This window comes from Pteropus medius, unplaced genomic scaffold, assembly GCF_902729225.1.
Source record: "Pteropus medius unplaced genomic scaffold, Ma_sr-lr_union100, whole genome shotgun sequence".
Classification (NCBI taxonomy): Eukaryota; Metazoa; Chordata; class Mammalia; order Chiroptera; family Pteropodidae; genus Pteropus; species Pteropus medius.
Window position 1 is genome coordinate 1 of NW_024341894.1, and position 21,649 is coordinate 21,649.

The following is a 21,649-nucleotide window of genomic DNA, read 5'->3' on the forward strand; positions in this document are numbered from 1 at the left end:
TTTGGAATCTTTCTTTGTGTCCTTTATTTCATCTTCAGATTCTATAGCTGACTCCTTGCCCTTCTTTAAAACTTTCTTATCTTTTTTGGAATCTTTCTTTGTGTCTCCTTTTTCAGGTTCTGATTCTATAGTTGACTCCTTGGCCTTCTTTCTGTCTCCTTTAGCATCTGGTTTTGCAATGTCTTTTTCATCTATAGTTACTGTTTTGGAGTCCTTGTCTTTCTGTGAATCTTTAGATATTTTTGATTCCGGTGAAACTTTGGATGCGGTTTCTGAATCTAATCTGTCTTTCTTGTCTGTTTTTTTGTCTTTTTTATCTGTCTTGTCAATAGCTGGGGATAAAGGTTTCTTTACACTTGCTACTTCGACATCCCCCTTGTGGTGATAAGTTGTTTTATGTGGAGACTGTCTCCTGGCAGCTAAATAAGCAGAAGGTCTTTCGGAAATTCTCATTAAAGAATGGTGCATCCATAACTGTTGTTTAGAACCTCCCTTTAATTTGTCTTCATCACATTTCTGAAATATTTGTTAGAATAATGATGAATAACTTGTGTGAATTACACAGCTTTTATTACCAGATACCAAATACAATATCATGAAAAGATTTTAGATTTTAATAAATAGTGTATAAATTGTAGATTTTATAGCTTACTCTGCTTTTTTATTTTTATTCTTTTTTGAACTAATAGATAACCTTGTCTCATTTTGGATCAAATTTCAATTTAGGATATCTTTATAATTCCCTCATGATTTTATGTTAAAATTCATACAGGCCTTCACTTACTAATGACATATCGGAATCTCTCTGCACAATCAGAAGAGTGTTTGTTTTTTCTTTGACTCTGTTTTTGAGATGCTCAGAATATCTTGCCCAGCCTCCATTTCTAGGCTAACTTAGAAACTAATATTTTCTAATATCTAATAGTTTTGTGTTCAGTCTGATCCTGCTCTCCATTTTGTCTCTAGAATTTACAGTGCTAACTGTGGTTAAAAGTTAAAGCCTGGAATTCCTCCTGTTTGGCAAGACATAAATTGTTATCATCAGATAGGAAACTTTAGTAATAAAAGCTGTAACATTCAGTGCATATTAATTTGTGCAGAACAGAACATTTTGTTTTTAACACATAAACTAATATTTACAAAACTTAACTGCAAAAATAGCAAATTTTGGAAGGAATGTTAACAAAAAATAGAAAAAAAAATTGAATAAAGTAAGAAAATTAAAATATAAAACAAATGACCCTGGATCACTACAGATTGGATATATTCCTTAAAATAAACAAGACAATAATACATTCATCTGGTGGAAACTTTTCTTTGAACATTTTCATATCCTATGATTACTTCAGCAACATTGGGAAATATTGTATCTTCCTGTATTCAAAATCTTGAATTTATATTACAGGAGATGAGGGAGCTTTGACCTGATTAGAATATAATGTAACTCCTTGATTCTAATGAAGGAGCTTCTCTAGCTGGTAAACATTTTTTGAATGTTTATACTAACTGTGGCATTAGGATCTCTTGATTTCTGTGCTTTTGGATACGTATTTTCTGTAATGTGGGGTTACTGAACAAATAGTTAATAGGAAATAAGGGGGCAATTTTTATACAGTGAAACACAAATAAAAGATATCTACTTCCTCCAGGTAGTATAATTTGAATTACCTTTAACTGTGGTAACATGGCATTTGAAAGCCTCATGTGAATTAAATTGAATTGAAAATGTAAAATTCAATTCCTCAGTTACGGGAGCCTCATTTTAAGGGTTCAATGGCCACATTGGGATGCAAATATTAAAATAGTTCCATCATCACAGAAATCTCATTGGTCAGTTCTGACCTTACACATAACTTCACAAGTTTATTCCTAATAAAATTATATGATCTTTTTAATACTCACAGGAACTGTATTATCTCGTAGTTGGGAAGGTAGTGATCTTTTTTTTGTACCTGGACGCTGTGGTTTGGGAAATACCAGGGCAAAGTGTTGCTGATTCCATGATTTTTTGCATAATTCACTGACTAAAATAAGAAAACATTAAATATACACCTTAGAGTAAATAGAATTTCATCAGAACTAAAGTGACAGTAAGGTATTACATTTCATGTAAATGAATAAACAAACAATTCAGATTATTTCTTCATTTACTTGTTAATGTTTGAAATTCTCTGCTATTAATATGAGAAAATAAAAATTGATTTTTTTTCATTTTTACCACTTTTACAGAAAACTATATAAAGTGGTGATCATGAAACTAATATAGTCTGTAATATAAATGGAAAGAAACCATTTTACTGCTTCCTTTTAATCTATCTAATCCAGTCTAGAATTTTGCTTTTTACTCTTTTGGTTACAATACAATTCTATGAAGGACAGAAAATATGGTAACTACTTCTGTAGCCCTCAAAGTAATTAATATAGTGCCTGTTATAAAAGATTTAGTAAAATATACAATTGACTATATAAATGCTAATATTTTAGATCACTTTATTTAGTAATCATTTTCCAAATTATAAGTAAATGTTATATACCCAAGAACTGCATCATTATAGGTTGCATATTAATAAAGATACTGACAAATGAAGAATACCTACAGAATTGTGACAGGCGGGTAAAATTTACCTATTAGAAGTGGTTCAAGACATTTAGTTACCGATAGGGCCAGTAAGAGAGATATCCTCACTTTATTTGAATATGTACAGTAATACTGTATGTAAAAGGAAATAGACTTGTCCTGTGAATCTCCTAAAGACTGAAGCAGGATTATTGAGAAAATATACAGAATTTTTTAGATCAATATATGAGGGAAAATCACTTGATATTAAAGTCCTTCAACATCAGGGTGACTGGTTTTATAAAGGAATGACTTTTTTTTAGCGAATTATAAGCCAGATACAATCTATCAGAAATGTAGTAGAAGACATTTCTGACATGGGTGAGAACTTCTTTAACCAGTTTTCTTCACTACCTTTCAACTGTAAGATTATCAGATTAAATGATTACTAACACGTAAATATGTTCACCTTAATAGTACTATATATATTTGCATAATCATTTTTGGATTTAGAAAAAATATCTTTAGAAGGCGTACACTGAGCCATGAAAAAAGTTCCTTGGAAAAGAAAAAGTTGATATTTATAATATTCCATGACAGCTACTGCTTCATCACTTTGAATGGAGGATAATCTCTTACCTCTAAAATTAATCATACATGCTTTTTTAAAGTATATTGAACTCTTTCCTACCTGGAATGTAATTATCACATGTCCCAAAGCTTGCTTTTTGGCTATTAAAATAAGAGAGAAAGGTTTTAATTAATTTGTACAAAGTCACTCTATTTAATGATCAGTATTATGCATAAGCACTTGCCACCACCAACTAGAGAAATATTTTGCATTCTCCGATCTCCATTATTATGTAAGATTACTTGGTTTTAGAAGAACAGAGATGAGCAAACGTGTGTTTTTAGGACAAACTCAACAGAGCTAAAACAAGGGGAGTAGAGCATAAGAAAAAAATCTTATCGACCTGCCATATCTAAAATAGAGACTTTTTTAAAATTATAAAACCATGATTGAATTCATTTTCCCCACCTCATCCTCAATTTCTTTTCAGTTGATTTTAACTAAGGTAGCACTTTGAAAACACTATGCTTAAGTAAAACTAGATTAGATCTTAAAATATTTTCAGAACTTAATCAAATCCAGATCATTCGGTAGGATATGCGTATGTCTATGAATGTGTGTGTGTGTGTGTGTGTGTGTAAGTATGTGTGAACCACAGTATCAACCTGAATTTTGATCTTTTTTGTCCTCTAAGAAAATCTGAGAAAATTATATTGCAAATATTTTCCATTTATAAGTTTACATATGTTTTAGTACTATATAAACATATTTGATCCCACAAAGGGGAGTTTTATAATCTAATTTTTATATATTTATAATGGAGGTAATTATTAAGTTTTCTTAGAGAAATATTATTCTATATCTTCTCATTATATTATAGAAAGTCTTTATTGATCTAGAGTTTGTTATACACTCACACAGAAATGCAAACACACGTGCTTACCCAGTTTCTTGCTTTTCTTGACCTTACATAAATATTAATAATAAATTACATTTTTATAAAGTATCTCGATAACTTCATTAAAGCTCTATTCCCTAACACAAAACTGGTACATTTTAAAAATTGTCACTTTTAAGAATTTAAATAAAATAATTAGACAAAATTTAAGATTTATCGATGCATTGACTAATAAATTATCTGGTCTGATGTTTTCTTATATGAGAACATGCATTAAAATTACTTTCCCCACTATATCTGAATCTGTAGGCTTGGATCTAGCCAATGTACATTTGAGCAGGGCTGTTGAGGATAGGACATTATGGACATCATTCATTCATAGAGTCTTCTGCAGTCTGAGCCAACTCAGTGGAATGTAGCAACAACATAAATATTTGAAAAATGAACAGCTCCTTCGACATAACCAGTGGTCAAACAGAAATCACAATGAACAGTTATTCAAAAAGAAGCACCTAAACAATAATATATTGAAAATTGTAGAATACTATGTACAATTCATACAGTAGAATTTATACCTTTAATTTCTTATATGAGAAAAAAATCAAAAACAGTATTTTGAATATCTGCTTAAAATTAGGAAAATATCACAGTTAAAGGGTAGAAATTAGTGGAACTATAAGTCAAAATCAATTAAAGAAAACAAAATTAGAGTAAATTAAAAAATCCAAAATTTGGGTTTCTTTTTTATGAGACCATTAAAATTTTATGTCCTAGAAAGTCTGATGAAGGAAAAGAGAAAAATTACCACTATTTAGACAGATACAAGTTTTATAATTATATAGATTTTAAAAGATAATGAAGAATATCATTAAGATCTTTATGCTAATAAATTCAGCAACTTACGTGAAATAGATGAGCTCAATTTATTTACCAAAATTGACTTGACGAAATAATAAAAAATGTGAATATCCCTGTAATTGTTGAACAAATTTATTATTAAATCCTTCCCAGAAAGAAAAGCACAGGCCCAGACCGTTTTACTGATAAATCAAAAATTTAAGGAAAAATACTAATTCTACAAAAGTTTTTCAGAAATAAGAGATAGGAGAAAAGTGTTTCAACTAATTTTTGAGACAAATATAAATAACCTTGACATAGGAACCTCTCAAAAACATTGCCAGAAATGAATATTATAAACCAATATTCTGAATAAACACAGATACAAAAATTCCTTAACAATTTATTTATTAATTTTATGGAACAATATATAAAATGACTAATACATCATGACCACTGAAGTTTACTCTAAAATGTAAGGTTAGTTTAACCTATATACATCAAACAATGCAATCACTCTAAATAACAAAATAAGGAAATTTGTCTCATCATCTCAAGATATGCAGAAGAATTTTTGAACAAAAAAGTAACAAAACTGAGAAAATTAAGAAGACCTCTTCCTCAAATGGATAAAATGTGTCCAGGTAATACTATTAAAATTAAATTTAGTTTTATTATAGAATATTGACTGTCCTCTGTAAATCAGAAAAAGGACAAAGATGCTCAGTCTTCTCTTTAACATTGTAATCTAAACCCTATTTTGTTCCATAAGATAATAACAACATCAATATTGGAAAGGAAAAAGTAAACTTGTTTTCATCCACAAAAGACCTGATTGAGTAAAAAGACTACCAGTGACATCTACAAATATAATTATTTAGAGCTCCTACATGAATGTAATAAAATTACGTGATACAAGGGTAATTATATAAAGAATATCTCTATAACTAGGAAAATGGGAAAATATAAATTTAAGAAAGAATAATTTGCAATAACATGAAAATATTTAGAAATAAGTTTATTAAAATATAAACATTTTATGTTTATATGTTTATATTTGAATAAGTTTATTAAAATATTTTAGAAAAAAGTTTATTATTATATATTAGACATATATAAGAAAACTAAAATTTTCCTCAGAGAAATTGAAGAAGATAACCTTTATACTAATGAGAACAGAGAAAATTAAACAGTAATGACAGCAACAGTCAACAGTGGTGTAGAGCATCTGACATATTCAGCATTGGTTGTGGGTGCAGAAATGGTACCATCACTTTGGAATACCATTGACATTTTTGAAATAAAATTAAATTTACACATGCTCTGTGTATGAAGCAGCCTTTCCACTAGTAGCTTAGCCAACAGATGCCCATAAAAAGACTTGGATAAAATGTGTATAGCTACTTTCTTCATACTAACCAAAACTAAACAACCCAGGTGTCCATCAACGGGAGAAAGACTATGTTCATGTAAGATAGCATTTTCTCACTCTTTCCTCTAAATGTGGTTCTGCTTATGAAAGCATCTCTCGCTTGCCTTTCTGGGACAGTCAAGAAATTTTGTAGAACAATGCATTTAGATTCCAATTTTGAAGTTTCTAATTAAAAAAAACCCCACACAACTGTTAGTGTATCTTTTATTTTTTTTACTTTAATATCATTTTTATATAAATATATATTTATTTTCATTCTTTTAAAATTGAAGATAGTCCAATTTAATTACTCTAAAAATAAAGAAAAAATGCAACAATTTTGTCAAAAAAAGGTTATTCTTTGTCTATACAACTAGATCTTGAATTAAGGTCTTTGGATATATATAAGGAAACCTAATAGCTGATACTTCATCTTAACCAAGGGAAATAGAATGCATAAGCCACAAGTCTGCCTTCTCTTCAGGTCCCCACATTCAATCATTTCAAAATCGGTCTCCGTATCTGTGAGCTTTTTTAAAGTAATGAGGTTCCTACTGTCAGCATTTTGGAATGTAGCATGTTCATGGCTTAGGAAGGGAAGCTAGGTTTCAGTTTTCCTAAATAAAAGTCAAGATCCCAAAGTAGGAAACAGGGAACTTTATTTTTTAGGAGAGAAACCTATTTCTATATAACCCCTGGAAAAAAATTTTTAATCTTTAGTTTGACATTTTTCAAACTAAATGCAGAATATACCTTTATTTACTCTTGCCTTTAACTGTATCTCTATATATGTTCTAAAAAAATATAATAAATTCAAAGGAAAAGGGCTCAATAATGTGATAATTCCTCCAGTGTCATTTGAAATGCCCACAGACAATCTATATGTGTGAGTATCCCAAGATATCCTGCCAGCAGACTTTGGATTTTTGGATTCTGCATTGGATATATGGCAAATGAGGTTGTAAAGGACTTGGCAGAATGTTTTCCAAGGACTGACTGGGACCTAAGGCACTTTTGTATTTCCTAGAGGAGTCTCTACATAAAAGCAAAGTTCAACTGCCACATGGTTATTGTCTTGCCGAGAGATGACTGTGTGTGTTTGATGAAATTGCCTGTCATATTCTAACATTTTCTAGAGCAGTGTTTCTCAGACCAGGTTTATGTTGAACCCCTTTCCCCAGAGGACATTTTGCAAAGTCTGAGATATTTTCAATTATCACAATTGTATGTAGGCAAGAATGCCTGTGCGCTTGCGTGCTGATGCTCGCATCCAGTGGGTAGAAACCGGGGATATTCTAAGCATCTTATAATGAGGAAGACCATCCCCCACCCCAAGTTCTCAACTCCAATAAAGAGGTATCTCCAATAAAGAGTTATCTTGCCTAAAATGTCAATAGTGCCAAGGTTGATAAACCCTGTTCTATATCAAAGTGAATTTCTAGGCCAAGATAGTAAGATGGGCTTTATTAATGCAATTCAAGGGAGACAACGATAAAATGCACAGTGGATATGAAATCTGGAAGCTAACACCAGGCATTCAAAAAGTTAAGTGTTTCTCCCTATGTGATACCAAATCTTTATGAAAACTTCTTCCACTTCCTTCAGAAGTTTTAGACCTACTATTCAACATTAAAAATGGAAGGACTAAGTTGAGTCAAGTACCCTGAGTTAGAGGCAAAGGTAAGGAGAGGTGAAACTCTTGAGTGGGACTTTTGAGATTTGAATGAATAAAAGTATTAAAGAGGAATAAGTGGAGAGAGTGAGAAAATGAGCTGAAAGAGGAGAATTTTTTTTATCAACTACAAGTTGGTTGCCATGGCACAGAAATGTTAAGTCTAAAATTAAGGTCCTTTCATTGTTAGAATTCAGAAGAAAGGCAAAGTAGAAAGTTATTTTCTGCATTTCAAATTCTCTGTTCAGTGAACTAGAAGTTGCCACTCGAACCCAAGGAAAAATGAGAATTCGTGTTAAGGATTTTGTGTGTGTGTGTGTTTCCTTAGCTAACAGGCCATTTCATTATGAGTGTAACCACACTTTCCTTCTACCATAGCATGAGAGTTTGGGGATTACACCAGAAAACGCCATATAGAAATAGTCATAAAATCAAAAATAAATTCTTAACCATTGTGGAGTTCTTTGAAAGCCAAGCAATGCTCATGATAATAGTAACAACATCAATATTTCATTGTACTTAAGCATTTTAAAGTGATTACATAGTTAATTCTGTTATATTCCTGAACACCGATTACTGTGTAATAGTCAACAATTCACTCAGCCTCTAAAGTAATCATGACAGATACATTCAAACCTTTATGGCCTTTATGTTATAATGAGGTAGTCACCAGAAGCCTGTTTTGTTTGTGTTTATTTTCAAGATTTGTATTTTATCTTTTCATTAACACTACCCTCCAAAGAATACCCAGTTACACTTTGCTTTATATTTCAGAGTTCCATGCCTTTGCCTTTGTTCTATGCCTTCACAGTAAAAAAGTTTACGCAATTGAAAGCTGTCCTTCCTCTACCTCATTTTAACATAAATTAAGTATCAAGCAACAACGATCATCAAACTCCCATTCTGGATTATCTTCTTTTTATTGCAAACTACTTTTGCACACTCAGTATTTCTCATGGGGGGATATAATTAGCATTTAGTTGATCTTCTTTCTGTTGGGCTTCCCACTTTTTAGCAAAGGTTTAGAACCCTTGAACCAGGCCCTCTAAAGTCAGTGTACTTTTCAGTCACTGTGACATAAAAAGAAAAAAGCTCCCATAAATTTCCAAATGACCCCTAAGGAGGTGGTAGTTGCCTGAATGAAGACCATGAATTATTTCATTTTTTGTGTTCCAAAATGCAATATGATAAAAAATGAAGAATCACATTGAAAAAGACTTATCTAAAGCCATGTCTATATTTTACTGAAGTGAATTAGTTAAGTCTTAGATCAAAACAACCTATGGTGTTCCTTGAGAATAAATACGTTTGCTAAACACATACTCTTTTGTTTATCAATGGCATCATAATAATATAATGAACATCTCTTTATATTAAAGAGAATAAATATAAAGCTAACTAGAGCATTTCAGTTATTTTAAAACATAAAATTTGAGAACAGGACTTACAATCTTGGAACAGACATTTCCCCAACCTATGATTTGCCAGGACTTAAGCACTGTAAATTCAGATTAGTGATGTTGAGATGTGACATCATAAAGAGGCCAACCACACCAGTAGTTAAAGGGGAAAAACAGAAGGATCCACTATTACTTGTGTTTTAATAATTTCAAATATTCAATCTAAGATTGGTATTTACTTTCACTCATTACTACTGACTACATACAATTGGTAATTTTAAAATGACCCATTCATTTTACATCTTAAAGAAAACTTGTCTCAGTTTTTCGTGTAGTTTAAATTTATTGACTGATGAGAGGGTGTACATTTCAGCATTTAGCTGTTAAAATCAGTTGTAATCCTGACTTTCCCGACTGACAGTCATGTGTCTTTTGTTAAATTATTTGCCTAACTTTACATTGCCTTTTCCCATCTTAACCTTTTGGGCTGCTCACAGATACAAGCTTTTAAAGAAAGCTCAATGCTTATTAAATTATCAGCTTACTCATAGATCCAAGTTAACTTTTACTCCACCCAGCACTCCTCCCCACTAATAGATGAAAACAAATTTTAAATAGAGTAGTATTTGAACACATTGCCATTATCTAGCCCCTTTTAGGGAATTTCAACTGATTTTTTCCCCCTTACAGAATAGATTCATTAAACTTCAGCCACTGGTAGAGATAAACTACAAAAATCTGTGGTTTTTCACAACGAAAGTTTTTCTCTCATGTCTCAGATCATGCTAAGTTCTAGAGGGGTTACGGTAGGAACCTTCCATATAGTGATTTAGGAATCGAGGTTTCTCTGAACTAATTGCTTTACTGTCCCCTAATTTAACACTATTGATGCTAGTGTTCTTCTACCAAGTGGCGATGCAATAAGCAAAGTATGATTTCTAAACCCACAGCATTTTGTATAGGATTTTATAGTATATACCTGGTTTATGAAAGTATCCTGCCCAGTGCATTTCTTCTGTCAGCCTTTAGTAAGATCCAAATCATGAATGGGCAGGCAATAATGCTTGCCTTCCACACCCTGACCTCTTGAATTAATCTCTTATTGCCATTCTTAATTAAATATGTATTATCTATTAAGATCTGAGAGAAGTAATGATCTCTTTTATAATAAGCCTGTGCTATTTTTATATTGCTATATAACAAATTACCACAAACTTATTGTGGTATAAACAAAACACGTTTGAAATCTTATGATTCTATAGTTTAGAGGCTGAGGCAAGTTCCATTGGATCCTTCTGTCAGTGTCTCACATATTGAGCTGATTGGTTTACTTGGCTGGACTCTTATCTGGAGACTCTGAGGAAGAATCTGTTTCCAAGCAACATTCCACTTGGCAAAATTCAATTCCTTGTGGCTATAGTTCCAATGTCTGTGTTTTCTTGTTTGCTGTCAGTGGCAGCTATGGACTGCTTTTTGCTGCTAGAAGCTGTCCATATTCCATCTCACATGACCCCCTCCATCTTCAACCAACAGTGTTTCATTGAGTCCTTCTCATTGTTTACATTTCTGTTATTTTTCTGTCTTCCTCTACTGCTCTCAGCTGTGGAAAATTTGGTCATCTAAAACAGCAGTCCCCAACCTTTTTGGCAATGGGGACCAGTGCTCCTATGAGAATCTAATGCCTAATGATTTGTAGTGGAGCTGAGGCGGTGATGCTAACTCTGGGGAGTGGCTGCAAATGCAGATGAAGTTTTGCTTGTTGGCCCACCATTCACCTCCTGCTGTGCGGCCCAGTTCTTAACAGGCTGTGGCCCAGGGGTTGGCGACCCCTGTTCTAAAAGGCTCAAGTGATAACATTAGATCATTCTAGATAATCTCTTCATTTTTAAGATCACCTGTACCTCATAACACAGCATCACCATGGGAATGATACCTCTTCATATTCCCAAGTCCCACCTACAGTTAAAAAGAAAAGGTCGTTGGGGGTCATTCTTAGAGCTGTTCTATCTACAAAGCCAAAATTAGAGTAAAAGCTTGCTTTAGTATTTGAGGCTTATTAGAAACATTTCATACTCATATATATTAATTTTACGAACTAATATTTGCCAATGTTTGACTAACAGCAACACCATCATCACATACAGAAGCATTTTTGTTGTTTTTGTTAAAAGGCCATTGAGCTTAGTAAGCATGTCCTCAAATATAAATATTAAATGTATAGTAAAAATATTAAAAATACCATGTATTTTAAGGATTTTACATGTTATAGAATAATTTATATATATACATTTATTTCTTATAATAGCACAGTAAAAACGTAAAGATGGTTGGCCCTTGATATCCATAGTTATTTCCTAAGATTCTGTAATATGTTATCAATTTTAAACTATGATATGTATTTTTCTCCATAAAATCTCCATATGACTAAAATAGATTCTTCAAACTTGTGACGGTTTCAGTGAGTCACATGTTTATATATGTAAGCCTATACATGTGAATATATGTTATGATTTTTATATCTACTTATTAATTTGTCCATCCATGTATCATCAGTTCAATTATCTCCTTCTGTGTTACATAAAGTAAGTAGGAGCCCAAACAAGGGTATATAAATGTAAAAGTAAATTATTAATACATTCTAATATATTTTGTATAGCATAATAGTTTGTATCATTATTATAAAAATTAACCGTGAAACTGTACAAATATCTAGTTTTTGTTTTCTATTACTTTTAAATGTAAGTAAAATCATAAATGATCAGCATGATAAATTATTGGAAAATGAACAAACTTTTTAACAACTATCTGAGTTGCAAAGAGATTATTACTAGTAACTATGATCTCTTCAATTTGTTGTCCTTTATTCCCTACCCATAGGTGACCACTATTCTGTTTTATAACAATATTAATTTTGTTTTTTTTTAATCTATATGAATAATGTTATATAATAACATTTTCTCATATGTGGTTTCTCTCAGTATGCATTTTTGTTATTCATTTATATTTGCATATATATTTTATTTCCTTCATAATTTCCATAAATAAAAATGTGGCATTATAAGCATTATATGTGTATACTATAGTTTACTTATATGTTCTACAATTGATAGTGCTTATTTTACCTAAAATTATTAAATATTGGAAGTTATTTTGTGTGAACAATTTTATATGTGTATTTTGGAAGACATGATCATATACTTATTCTGATATATAACATTTTTTAAAGTATTTGGTCATATTATCAGGGAAATGCAAATTTTAACCACAACGAGATATCACCTTATACTTCTCAGAATGGCTATCATTAATAAATCAACAAATAAGTGCGGAAAGGATGTGGAAAAAAGGGGACCTTAGTATACTGTTCATAGGATTGTACATTAGTGCAGCCACTGTGGAAAAGGTATGAACATTCCTCAAAAAATGAAACATAGAGCTGCAATATGATCAAGCAGTTTAACTTTGGGATATTTATCTAAAGAAAACAAAAACACTAATGTGGAAAGTTATGTGTGAACCTGTGTTCATTGCAGCATTACTAGTAATAGGCAAGATACGGAAGCAACGTGAGTGCCTATCAATAGATGAATAGATAAAGAAGATATCTCACACACACACACACACACACACACACACACAGGGATATTATTCAGCAAAAAAAAATAAAAGAATGAAATCTTGCCATCTGTGAAAACATGGATGGACCTAGAAGATATTATGCTAAGTGTAATAAGTCAGACAGAGAAAGAGAAAGACTATATGATTTTGCTTGTATATGCAATCTAAAAAAAAATGAATAAACAAAACAAAATAGGAACAGACCTATAGATACACAGAAAACAAACTAATGGTTGCCGAAGGGGTGGGGGATGGGGAAAAAAAGTACTTGGTCACAGTATATAGTGATAATCAACTTTAGATAATGCTGATCAGTTCTCCAAAGTGCCTATATCACTGGCAGTGTATGAAAGCCCGTATATTTCCACATACTAACTGATTGGTTGATTGATGTATATACATATATATATATATATATTTTATTTTTATTAAAGCATAGTTGGTATACAATATTATATTAGTTTCAGGTGTCCAACATAGTGGTTTGACCTTATTATGCGCTCACCACATTATTATGAGTTATTTTAATTTTAGCTGGCCTGAAGTTATGTGATTGTGTATCACTGTTGCTTTAAATCGCATATTCCTTACTGCTAATGATTAGGGAATCTGGTGAAAGAGCATGTCTAGAAAATAAAATTATATACCAAAGAATAAAAATAAGAATTACAATAAATTTTTCATCAAAAATTATGCAAGCCATAGAAATATTAAAAGAAAGAAGGAAAACTAAGTAGAAGAAAGTAGAAGAAAGCTGAAATGATTGTATGAACATTGCGCAAACCAGGCATCAGACCAAGAAATATAACCAGGGATAAAGAAGAATACTGCATAAAGATAAAGGAGTTAATACATAAAGAAGGCATAATATTGCTACATGTTTTTGTACTTAAAACCAGAATTTATGTTATAGGAAGCAAAAGCAGATAGAACCAAAAGGAGAAGTAGACAAACCTGAAATTATAGTTGCACACTTTACCACTCTTCTCTTAATAATCAATAGGAAAAATAGAAAAAAACTAAGAATATACAAGACTCAACAGACTATTAACCAACTCATCCTAATGTACATTTAAAATATTCAATCCAACAATAAGAGAATACTTATTCTTTTCAAATTTTCATTTAAATATACAGCTTTCATCAAAATAGAGCACATTATCAACCATAAAAACAAATCTTAAGAACTGACAGCATACAAAGTGTATTCTTGGGCCAAAATGGAATTAAACTGGATAACAATAACAAGATATCTTGAAAGTCACTAATTATTTGGAAATTAAAGAAAATTCTTCTAATATTCCAGAAGTCAAGAGGAACTCACAAGTGAATTTATGGATTTGCTTAACTTTATATTTTAAGCTAATTTTAGAATTGCCAACAATTTGCAAAATAATATACAGTTCCCCTTAACTTTCACCCCAATTCCCCTAATATTAACACCTTATATCATGACCAAAATTAATGTTAACATCATGTACAATCATCAAAACCAAGAAGTTAATATTGGTACAGTATTATTAAATTTATTCACATTTACCAGTCTTGTCACACGTATTTTTCTGTTCCAGGACAAGCCCAGGTTCATGCCACGACTCCAAATCTGTGTTAACTTCTCCACTTTTTCATGACTTTCATGACCTCGACACTTCTAAAGAGTACTGACTGGCCTATTGTTTCGTAGAATTTTCTGTAGTGTGTGTTTTCAACATACCCCATCTTTTCCTCTGAGTATTTCCTTCCTTTTTGTACCACAGGTTGCACTTGGCTTGTCAATATTTTCCTTGCCCTGGCTCTAAAATCAAACACTTCTCCAAGGAGCCTTGGTTCCTCGTATTAGAAATCTAAATATTAATGGGAACTCACTGCTTGCTGTTTTATTTATTTATTTATTTATTTATTTATTTATTTGTTTGTTTGTTTGTTTGTTTATTTTTTATTTGAATGTCCCATACATAAGGTCAAATTCAAGAAGTCAAAAATGAAGAAAAAGACTGCCTCTTATCCAGTCTAGTACTTATTTTCAATTTAAAATATTTCTTACTATAAAATAAAAACTTACATTAGAAACAATCTTAAAATACAAAAATATACATCATAAAATTTGTTGTTTTTTCCACCTTGCAGAGATAACAGCTTTGAAATAATATATAGTTTATATTGTAAAAATAAGTCTAAATTTTGACCAACAGATTTTTAAATAATGGGATATAATTTATCCTCACAAATAATTATTTATTAAATTGAGATCACATTGTAAATACAGTTTTATATGTACAGTTTTTGTACTTATCATTATCTTATACCTCCTGCATGATTAAAATAAAACGAAACTTGAATTGCTCAGTGCAAAGGATGGGGATAGGTTGAAAGCACACAGGAGACAAACTGAAAGAGCTTTCTTTAGCCCAACCTGGAACAATGTGAGCAACAAAATAAATAACAATTGTTTTTGACTACAATCTATGAAATAAAATAAATATTCATGAGTTCATAAATAAATAGATAGATAAAGGAGAAGAAACAATTCTTCCTTACAGAAGAAATCCAATTAATAAATGCAGACACATTGAGAGACATAGAAATATCTTTAGAACATGACATGAATAATTGTTAAGTCTGAATTTAAAACACTGAATAGAAAAGTCAGCACTATATAGATGTATTCATATTTCATACAAACAAGCAACTGAATCAGATTGCAAGTTCAAATGACAATGTTTAAAACATTTTGATACAACAACATTTTCAAATGTGTTGCTATAATAATTTCTGTGCCTGCAAAATGTTTTATACCTCTATATTATTCTCTTTCACATTTGTGGAAACATCTTAAATGGCACATATGCATGTTTATATATTTTATTGTTACAAAACTTGTCATATGTTTGATTTTTGTATCTCCCTAAAAAAGAAATGTATAGAGGACTCTCCAGATCAGAAACAGAAATACAAAATCTATTTTTTTTTTCAGTTTGGTCTTGTAAGAGTGTTTTGAAAGTTTAATAACCAATTGAGCAAACAAAATTCTTGGGAGAGAGATCTTAAACCGTGAGTGCGTGCGTGTGTGTGTTTCTCCAAAGAACTTACGAGTTTGGAGTGGAGGAGTGAGGAGTCGAGATGAGAAAAATCACAGATTCACCTCTTGGATCAGAAAAAATGTAGAGTATCTTGGTACTGGGTAGGAATGCAGGCTGAGCTATGGTCTTAACTTGATTTACAAGTCATATATTTAGACATAGGACATGTGGGCTTTTATCTGTATTCTTGCTCCAGTTCTGGCAGATGTCAGAGGAGAGTGTGATCTAAATCACAGTTTTTGTAATTTCAGTCAGATCTGTTTTCACACTAATTTATTTTATTATGTAGTCTTTTCTTATGTATTATGTAATGTTATTACTTGGTTTATAAACCTGCAAACTATATGCAATAGCAGAGTGAGAGGGTAAGAATTTTCAACAATAATCATATAAGTGCAAACGGAGGCACCAACTTGGCATAAATCACCAGAGTTTTCAGGAGAGAGTAAAAATATTAATGAAATAAGATAAAGTAGAATCTGGAAAGACACATGAATTACATTTGCATTATACATGCATGCATAGGATTTAAAATATTTGCTTAATGTGGAAAGATTGGACATAAACAGGTCTGTGTATTGATACAGTTGTGCTAGGTATTATCAGTAAATAGCCACCACTTGTTCCCATGTGCAATTTATTAGCAACTATTCACATCTGTTTAGTCATCAGACATTTGTAATTATTATTCTCCTGCCCAGTGTAGACAAATCAGGTAAACAGTCTCTCTTATTTAATGAAGCTCTATAAATTTATGGTGAAAGCATTAGAAGGAAAGGTAGAAGAGATGATTTTGCAAATACTATCTGAACCCATTTTCTTAGGGATATCCTCACCAATGTCATACTTTGGGATCTCCTGGCCTCTTCATATACATCAGCCTATCAACATGTGAAAGCTTCTTTAAGATCAAAATGGTCTCTTGGTGTCAGTCATAATGCATGCCCAGGATCTCAGTATTCCTCTCAAACACTGAACTCTATAGATTCACTCAAAAATCCGATATAGATTCTAGCACTAAATACATAATATATCTGCAAAACAAAGGTGATTATAAAACTATAAAAGATTAATAAGAATACTATAAATAATGTAAAATTTGGCTAAGAATAAAAGCATCAGTAGCTCTATATTTAAAACCCGAAGGTACCTAATACCCTTTTAGAAACTCCCTGCTCCTAGTCCATAGTAATTTAAAAAAATCAAGAAGTAGACCTCTCTGGCTCTCAAGAATGTTCTTTTTTTTTAACATGTAAATTAAATTAATTAATAAATTTGAAGTCAAATAAATTATTGAATAAGAAATCAAATAAATGTCCATTCTTCTGTTTACCTGAAACTAATATAAAATAATATTGAATGTCAACTGTAATTGAAAAATAAAAATAATTAAAAAAAGAAAAGAATCACATGTATAAGTGCCAGAGTCTTCAGTCACAGTCTTCCTGGAAATACAACTTAGAATTTGAAAGAGGTAGTCAGTATTGGCTTGCCACCCTCATGTGCACATGTTTGCAAAGTATAAAACTAGTCTCATAAAACAGAAGAAGAAATCAAAGTGTTGCCATAGATAAAGCTATTTGCAAAACGCGGGCTAACTTGAATCAGTATATAAAAGATGTAACTGTTCTTGTCCTTAAATTTTTATCCATAAATATAAACAAAATTAATTGATCATCTAAGAACTTTAGATGTCTGAAACTGGTTTAGTGTGCTTGTGCTCCATTAAATGCAAGTATTATCATACATTTACTCTCCTCCTTTCAATTCTGATATCAATATGCATCTTTTTATTTGGGAATAATTACTTAACATGTATAAAAATCATGTGGAGGACTTGTTAAATACTGATTATTGAGATCCAACTCCAAAGTTTCTGATTTAATGGTTCTCTGGTAGGGCTTGTTAGTTTGCATTTGTAACAAGTTCCAAAATGAAAATAACTCAAGGGACCACACTGTAAAAAAAATTGCTTTAGGCATATTAATATGATTTGATAATTTTTTTTGAATTGTCTTTTTTTTTATGTTGCCATTGGTTAATGAAATCCAGTAAGTTTTAGGTGTACAGTTCAACAGTATATTGTATTGTGTGTTCACCATCCATAGTTAGATTTCTTTCTGTCATCACATATTTGACCCTTTTACCCCATCTATCTCCCCCTCCCCCTTTATAACAAGATGAAATCATTTTAAGATTTGATAAATTTTAAAATGGTTTCATCTTGTTATAACAGATTATTGGAATAAGAGGGAGTCATTATTGCTATATGTAAACATGTATCAGTAATAACAAGTCACATTGTCTCTGTTTTTGTAGAAAACTGATAATAGGTCTTTCTTCTGCATTAAAATAAAAGTCCACATTCAATATTCACTCATTTTGGAATACTGTTTCATAAGGAGTAACCTAGGAAAATGAATTATAGATAAGAATTTTTAATTCATCCTCAATACATTGTATATTTTATATTTCTGTTACCAAGAGAATATAAATGCTATTGAATAGTTTATCATCAATGGCATTTATTTAGAAAACATATTTTCAGCTCGGAAAATCATCTAAATGGCACAATTAGAAGTTTGCTTTTCTTCTTCTTCCTTAGCTATGAATTTAATTAGCTTCAGTACTTTTTTCTCCCTTTCAAAGTTTTATTACTTAAGTGACAGTAATAAAACTCAGTAAAGGTAATATTTAGAACACATAGAAAAAAATAACACGTGCAAATTTCGGTTATTCTTCGATGCCTAGTAAGGAAAATTCCAATATAATGGCAACGATAGAACAAATACATTGTCCTGAGAATTAAAAAATATATATATTATTTTCCAAACCACTCTATTCAACTTTGGTGTTAATATACATCTGTTTAATTTGAGGATTGTTGCACAAATGCAAATATCTGTCAAATCCAAGTATCTTTTGTGCTATGAATGTCAAAACATTGTTATTTCTGAGAATGGGATTCTAGAGCAACCACTTTTGGCTGAATCATTTCTTATAAGATTACAGATATACAGTTTATTCACTCATATAACAAACATTTATGAATTTCTTTTGAACATCAGGAATTGTACTATTTATGATTTGAAAACATGAGAATTATATTATAAATATCTTTGAACATATTAATGTAGAAAAACATGGAAGCAAGTAATTTTAAATGAATTTGAGAGTTAAAATCATTTATAAATATATTTATTATTTGAAAATTACATACTAGACAACACAATCTTGGGACATGTGGTTTGAAGATTTTTTTATTTCAGCCATTTTATTGGTTCATCTAGATTTTTAAATAGATATGGATTTTTTCTCTCAGATTGATAATCCTATTGTCTTTTCTCCAAAATAATATTTATATAGCCCTAAGATATTCTCTTTTTTTACCTTTCAATTTTGTTGGATTAGAATGAAATTACACCCTGAGTGAAGATTTTAGTGATATGCTTACAACAAATATGGTAGTTCATTATATCAAAATTTCATTGTTTTCTTACTTCCATGTTAAGTATCTATAAACAAATTCTATTCTAATGTATTTTCCTATATTTCTTGTTAAAGTTACCAAAATAATTTAAATTTCCTCTGGTTCATAGTACTGTTCCCACAAAATCCATCTTACTATAGTATGTTTGCCTTCTTTGTCAACTTTAACTACAAAATCATCCATACGCTTTTCCCTTTAAGTCCTACTAGAACACAAGTTCCACAAAGGGAGGATTTTTATCTTTTCTTCAGTGCTTTATCACTAGTTCCTATTATGTTCTCAGCATGTAGTGTGTATGCTTAATATATAGATATTGGATAAATGAAGGGTCACCAACCTTTCAACAACTACACTAGGCACGAAATTTAATTCCTCATCAGTACACATCTCTTAGACCCCATCTATTATTTCTTCAACTTAGCTACATGTTCAGCATCTCTCAATTTAACCTAATCCAATCAACCTAATTCTATTTCAGCTTAAATTCCAGAGATTTTTCCTTTTTTATTTTTCCTTCTTTATTGTCATTGTTTTTTTGTTTGTTCATTTATTTGTTTTTATCTGCTACCTCTCTCCTACTTATGCTATTTAATAACTTCAGAAATAACGTCATTAAGTCATGTAAAGCTAGAAAACCAATTAGTCTATCATTACTTGACCTGTGTTTCTCAATTAAATAAGGGATTACTCCTTGGAGACCTTTAGGAAAATTATAATTAATTGGCATGAAAATGTTGAATATGTATAAGTTTCATCTGATTCCCAAAAGAATCTGTGTCTTCACAAAAGCCAGTGATTTAGCATAGCGATTTGAAAAATTTTGATCATGAACCACAACACAAGTTTTAATTTTTTTCAGTTAGAGTTTACCTTCAATATTATTTTATATTAATTTCAGATGTACAGCATAGTGGTCAGACATTTATATAATTTACAAAGTGATTCTCCCTGATAACCCACCTTGCACTATACATAGTTATTACAATATTATTGACTATATTCCTATGCTGTAGTTCACTTCCCTGTGACTATTTTTATAACTATTTATACTTCTTAATCCCTTCTCCTTTTATACCCAGCACCCAATACTTCTTTCATCTGGCAATCAGCAGTTTGTTCTGTGTATCTGGAGTCTGTTGCCATTTTGTTTGTTCATTTATTTTGTTCTTTAGATTCCAAAAATAAGTGGAATCATATAGTATTTGTCTTTCTCTAACTTATTTCACTCAGCATAATACCCTCTAGGTCCATCCCTATTGTTTTAAATGGTAAGTTTTTCTTTCTTTTTTTTTATGGCTGAATAATATTCATTTATATATATATATATATATATGTGTATGTATATATATATATATATATATATATATATATATATATATATATATATATAAATATATACATACATATATATACATACTACATCTTATTTATCCAATCATCTACTGATGGGAACTTAGGTTGCTTCCATTCCGTAGTTATTGTAAATAGCCCTGGAGTGAACATATGAGTGAATATATCTTTTTGAATTAGTGTTTGCATTTTTTTCAGATAAATACCAAGAAGTGGAATTGCTGGTCAAAAGACAGTTCTATTTTTAAATTTTTGAGGAACCTACAAATTGTTTTCCATAATGGCTATACCAATTTACAGTCCCGCCAACAGTGCACAAGGGTTTCCTTTTTTCCACATCTTCACCAACACTTATTTTTTTTTGATTCATTAATGATAGCTATTCAGACAAGTGTGAAGTAATTTTAATTTGCATTTCTCTGATGATTAGTGACATTGAGCATCTTTTTGTATGTCTATTGGCCATTGGTATGTCCTCTTTGGAGAAATGTCTATTCAGGTCCTCTGCCTATTTTTTAACTGGATTATTTATTTTTGCTGTTTAGTTCTATGAATTCTTTATAAATTTTGGATATTAACCCCTAATCAGATATATCATTGGAAAATATCTTCTCCCATTCAGTAGGTTGCTTTTTCGTTTTGTTGATGGGTTTTTTTTGCTGTTCAAAAATTTTTGTTTGATGTTGTACCCTTGCCTGAGAAAATATATCAGAAAAAATATCACTAAGAGCAATATCAGAGTTTACCACCTTTTTTTTTTTTTGT

General features: G+C 30.9%; 1 protein-coding gene across 1 annotated transcript; it reads right to left on the reverse strand.

Annotated features, from left to right (window-relative positions):
* Window positions 1-3: 3 nt before the first annotated feature.
* CYLC2 (cylicin 2) lies at window positions 4-9,411 on the reverse strand (the record flags this gene model as incomplete). The annotated part of the gene is made up of 4 exons (XM_039855500.1): window positions 9,395-9,411; window positions 3,249-3,289; window positions 1,903-2,024; window positions 4-516 (listed from the first exon to the last, which is right to left on the reverse strand). Coding segments are annotated over exons 1-4 (693 nt in total), but the record flags the coding sequence as incomplete, so codon positions are not given.
* Between the last annotated feature and the right edge of the window lie 12,238 nt (window positions 9,412-21,649).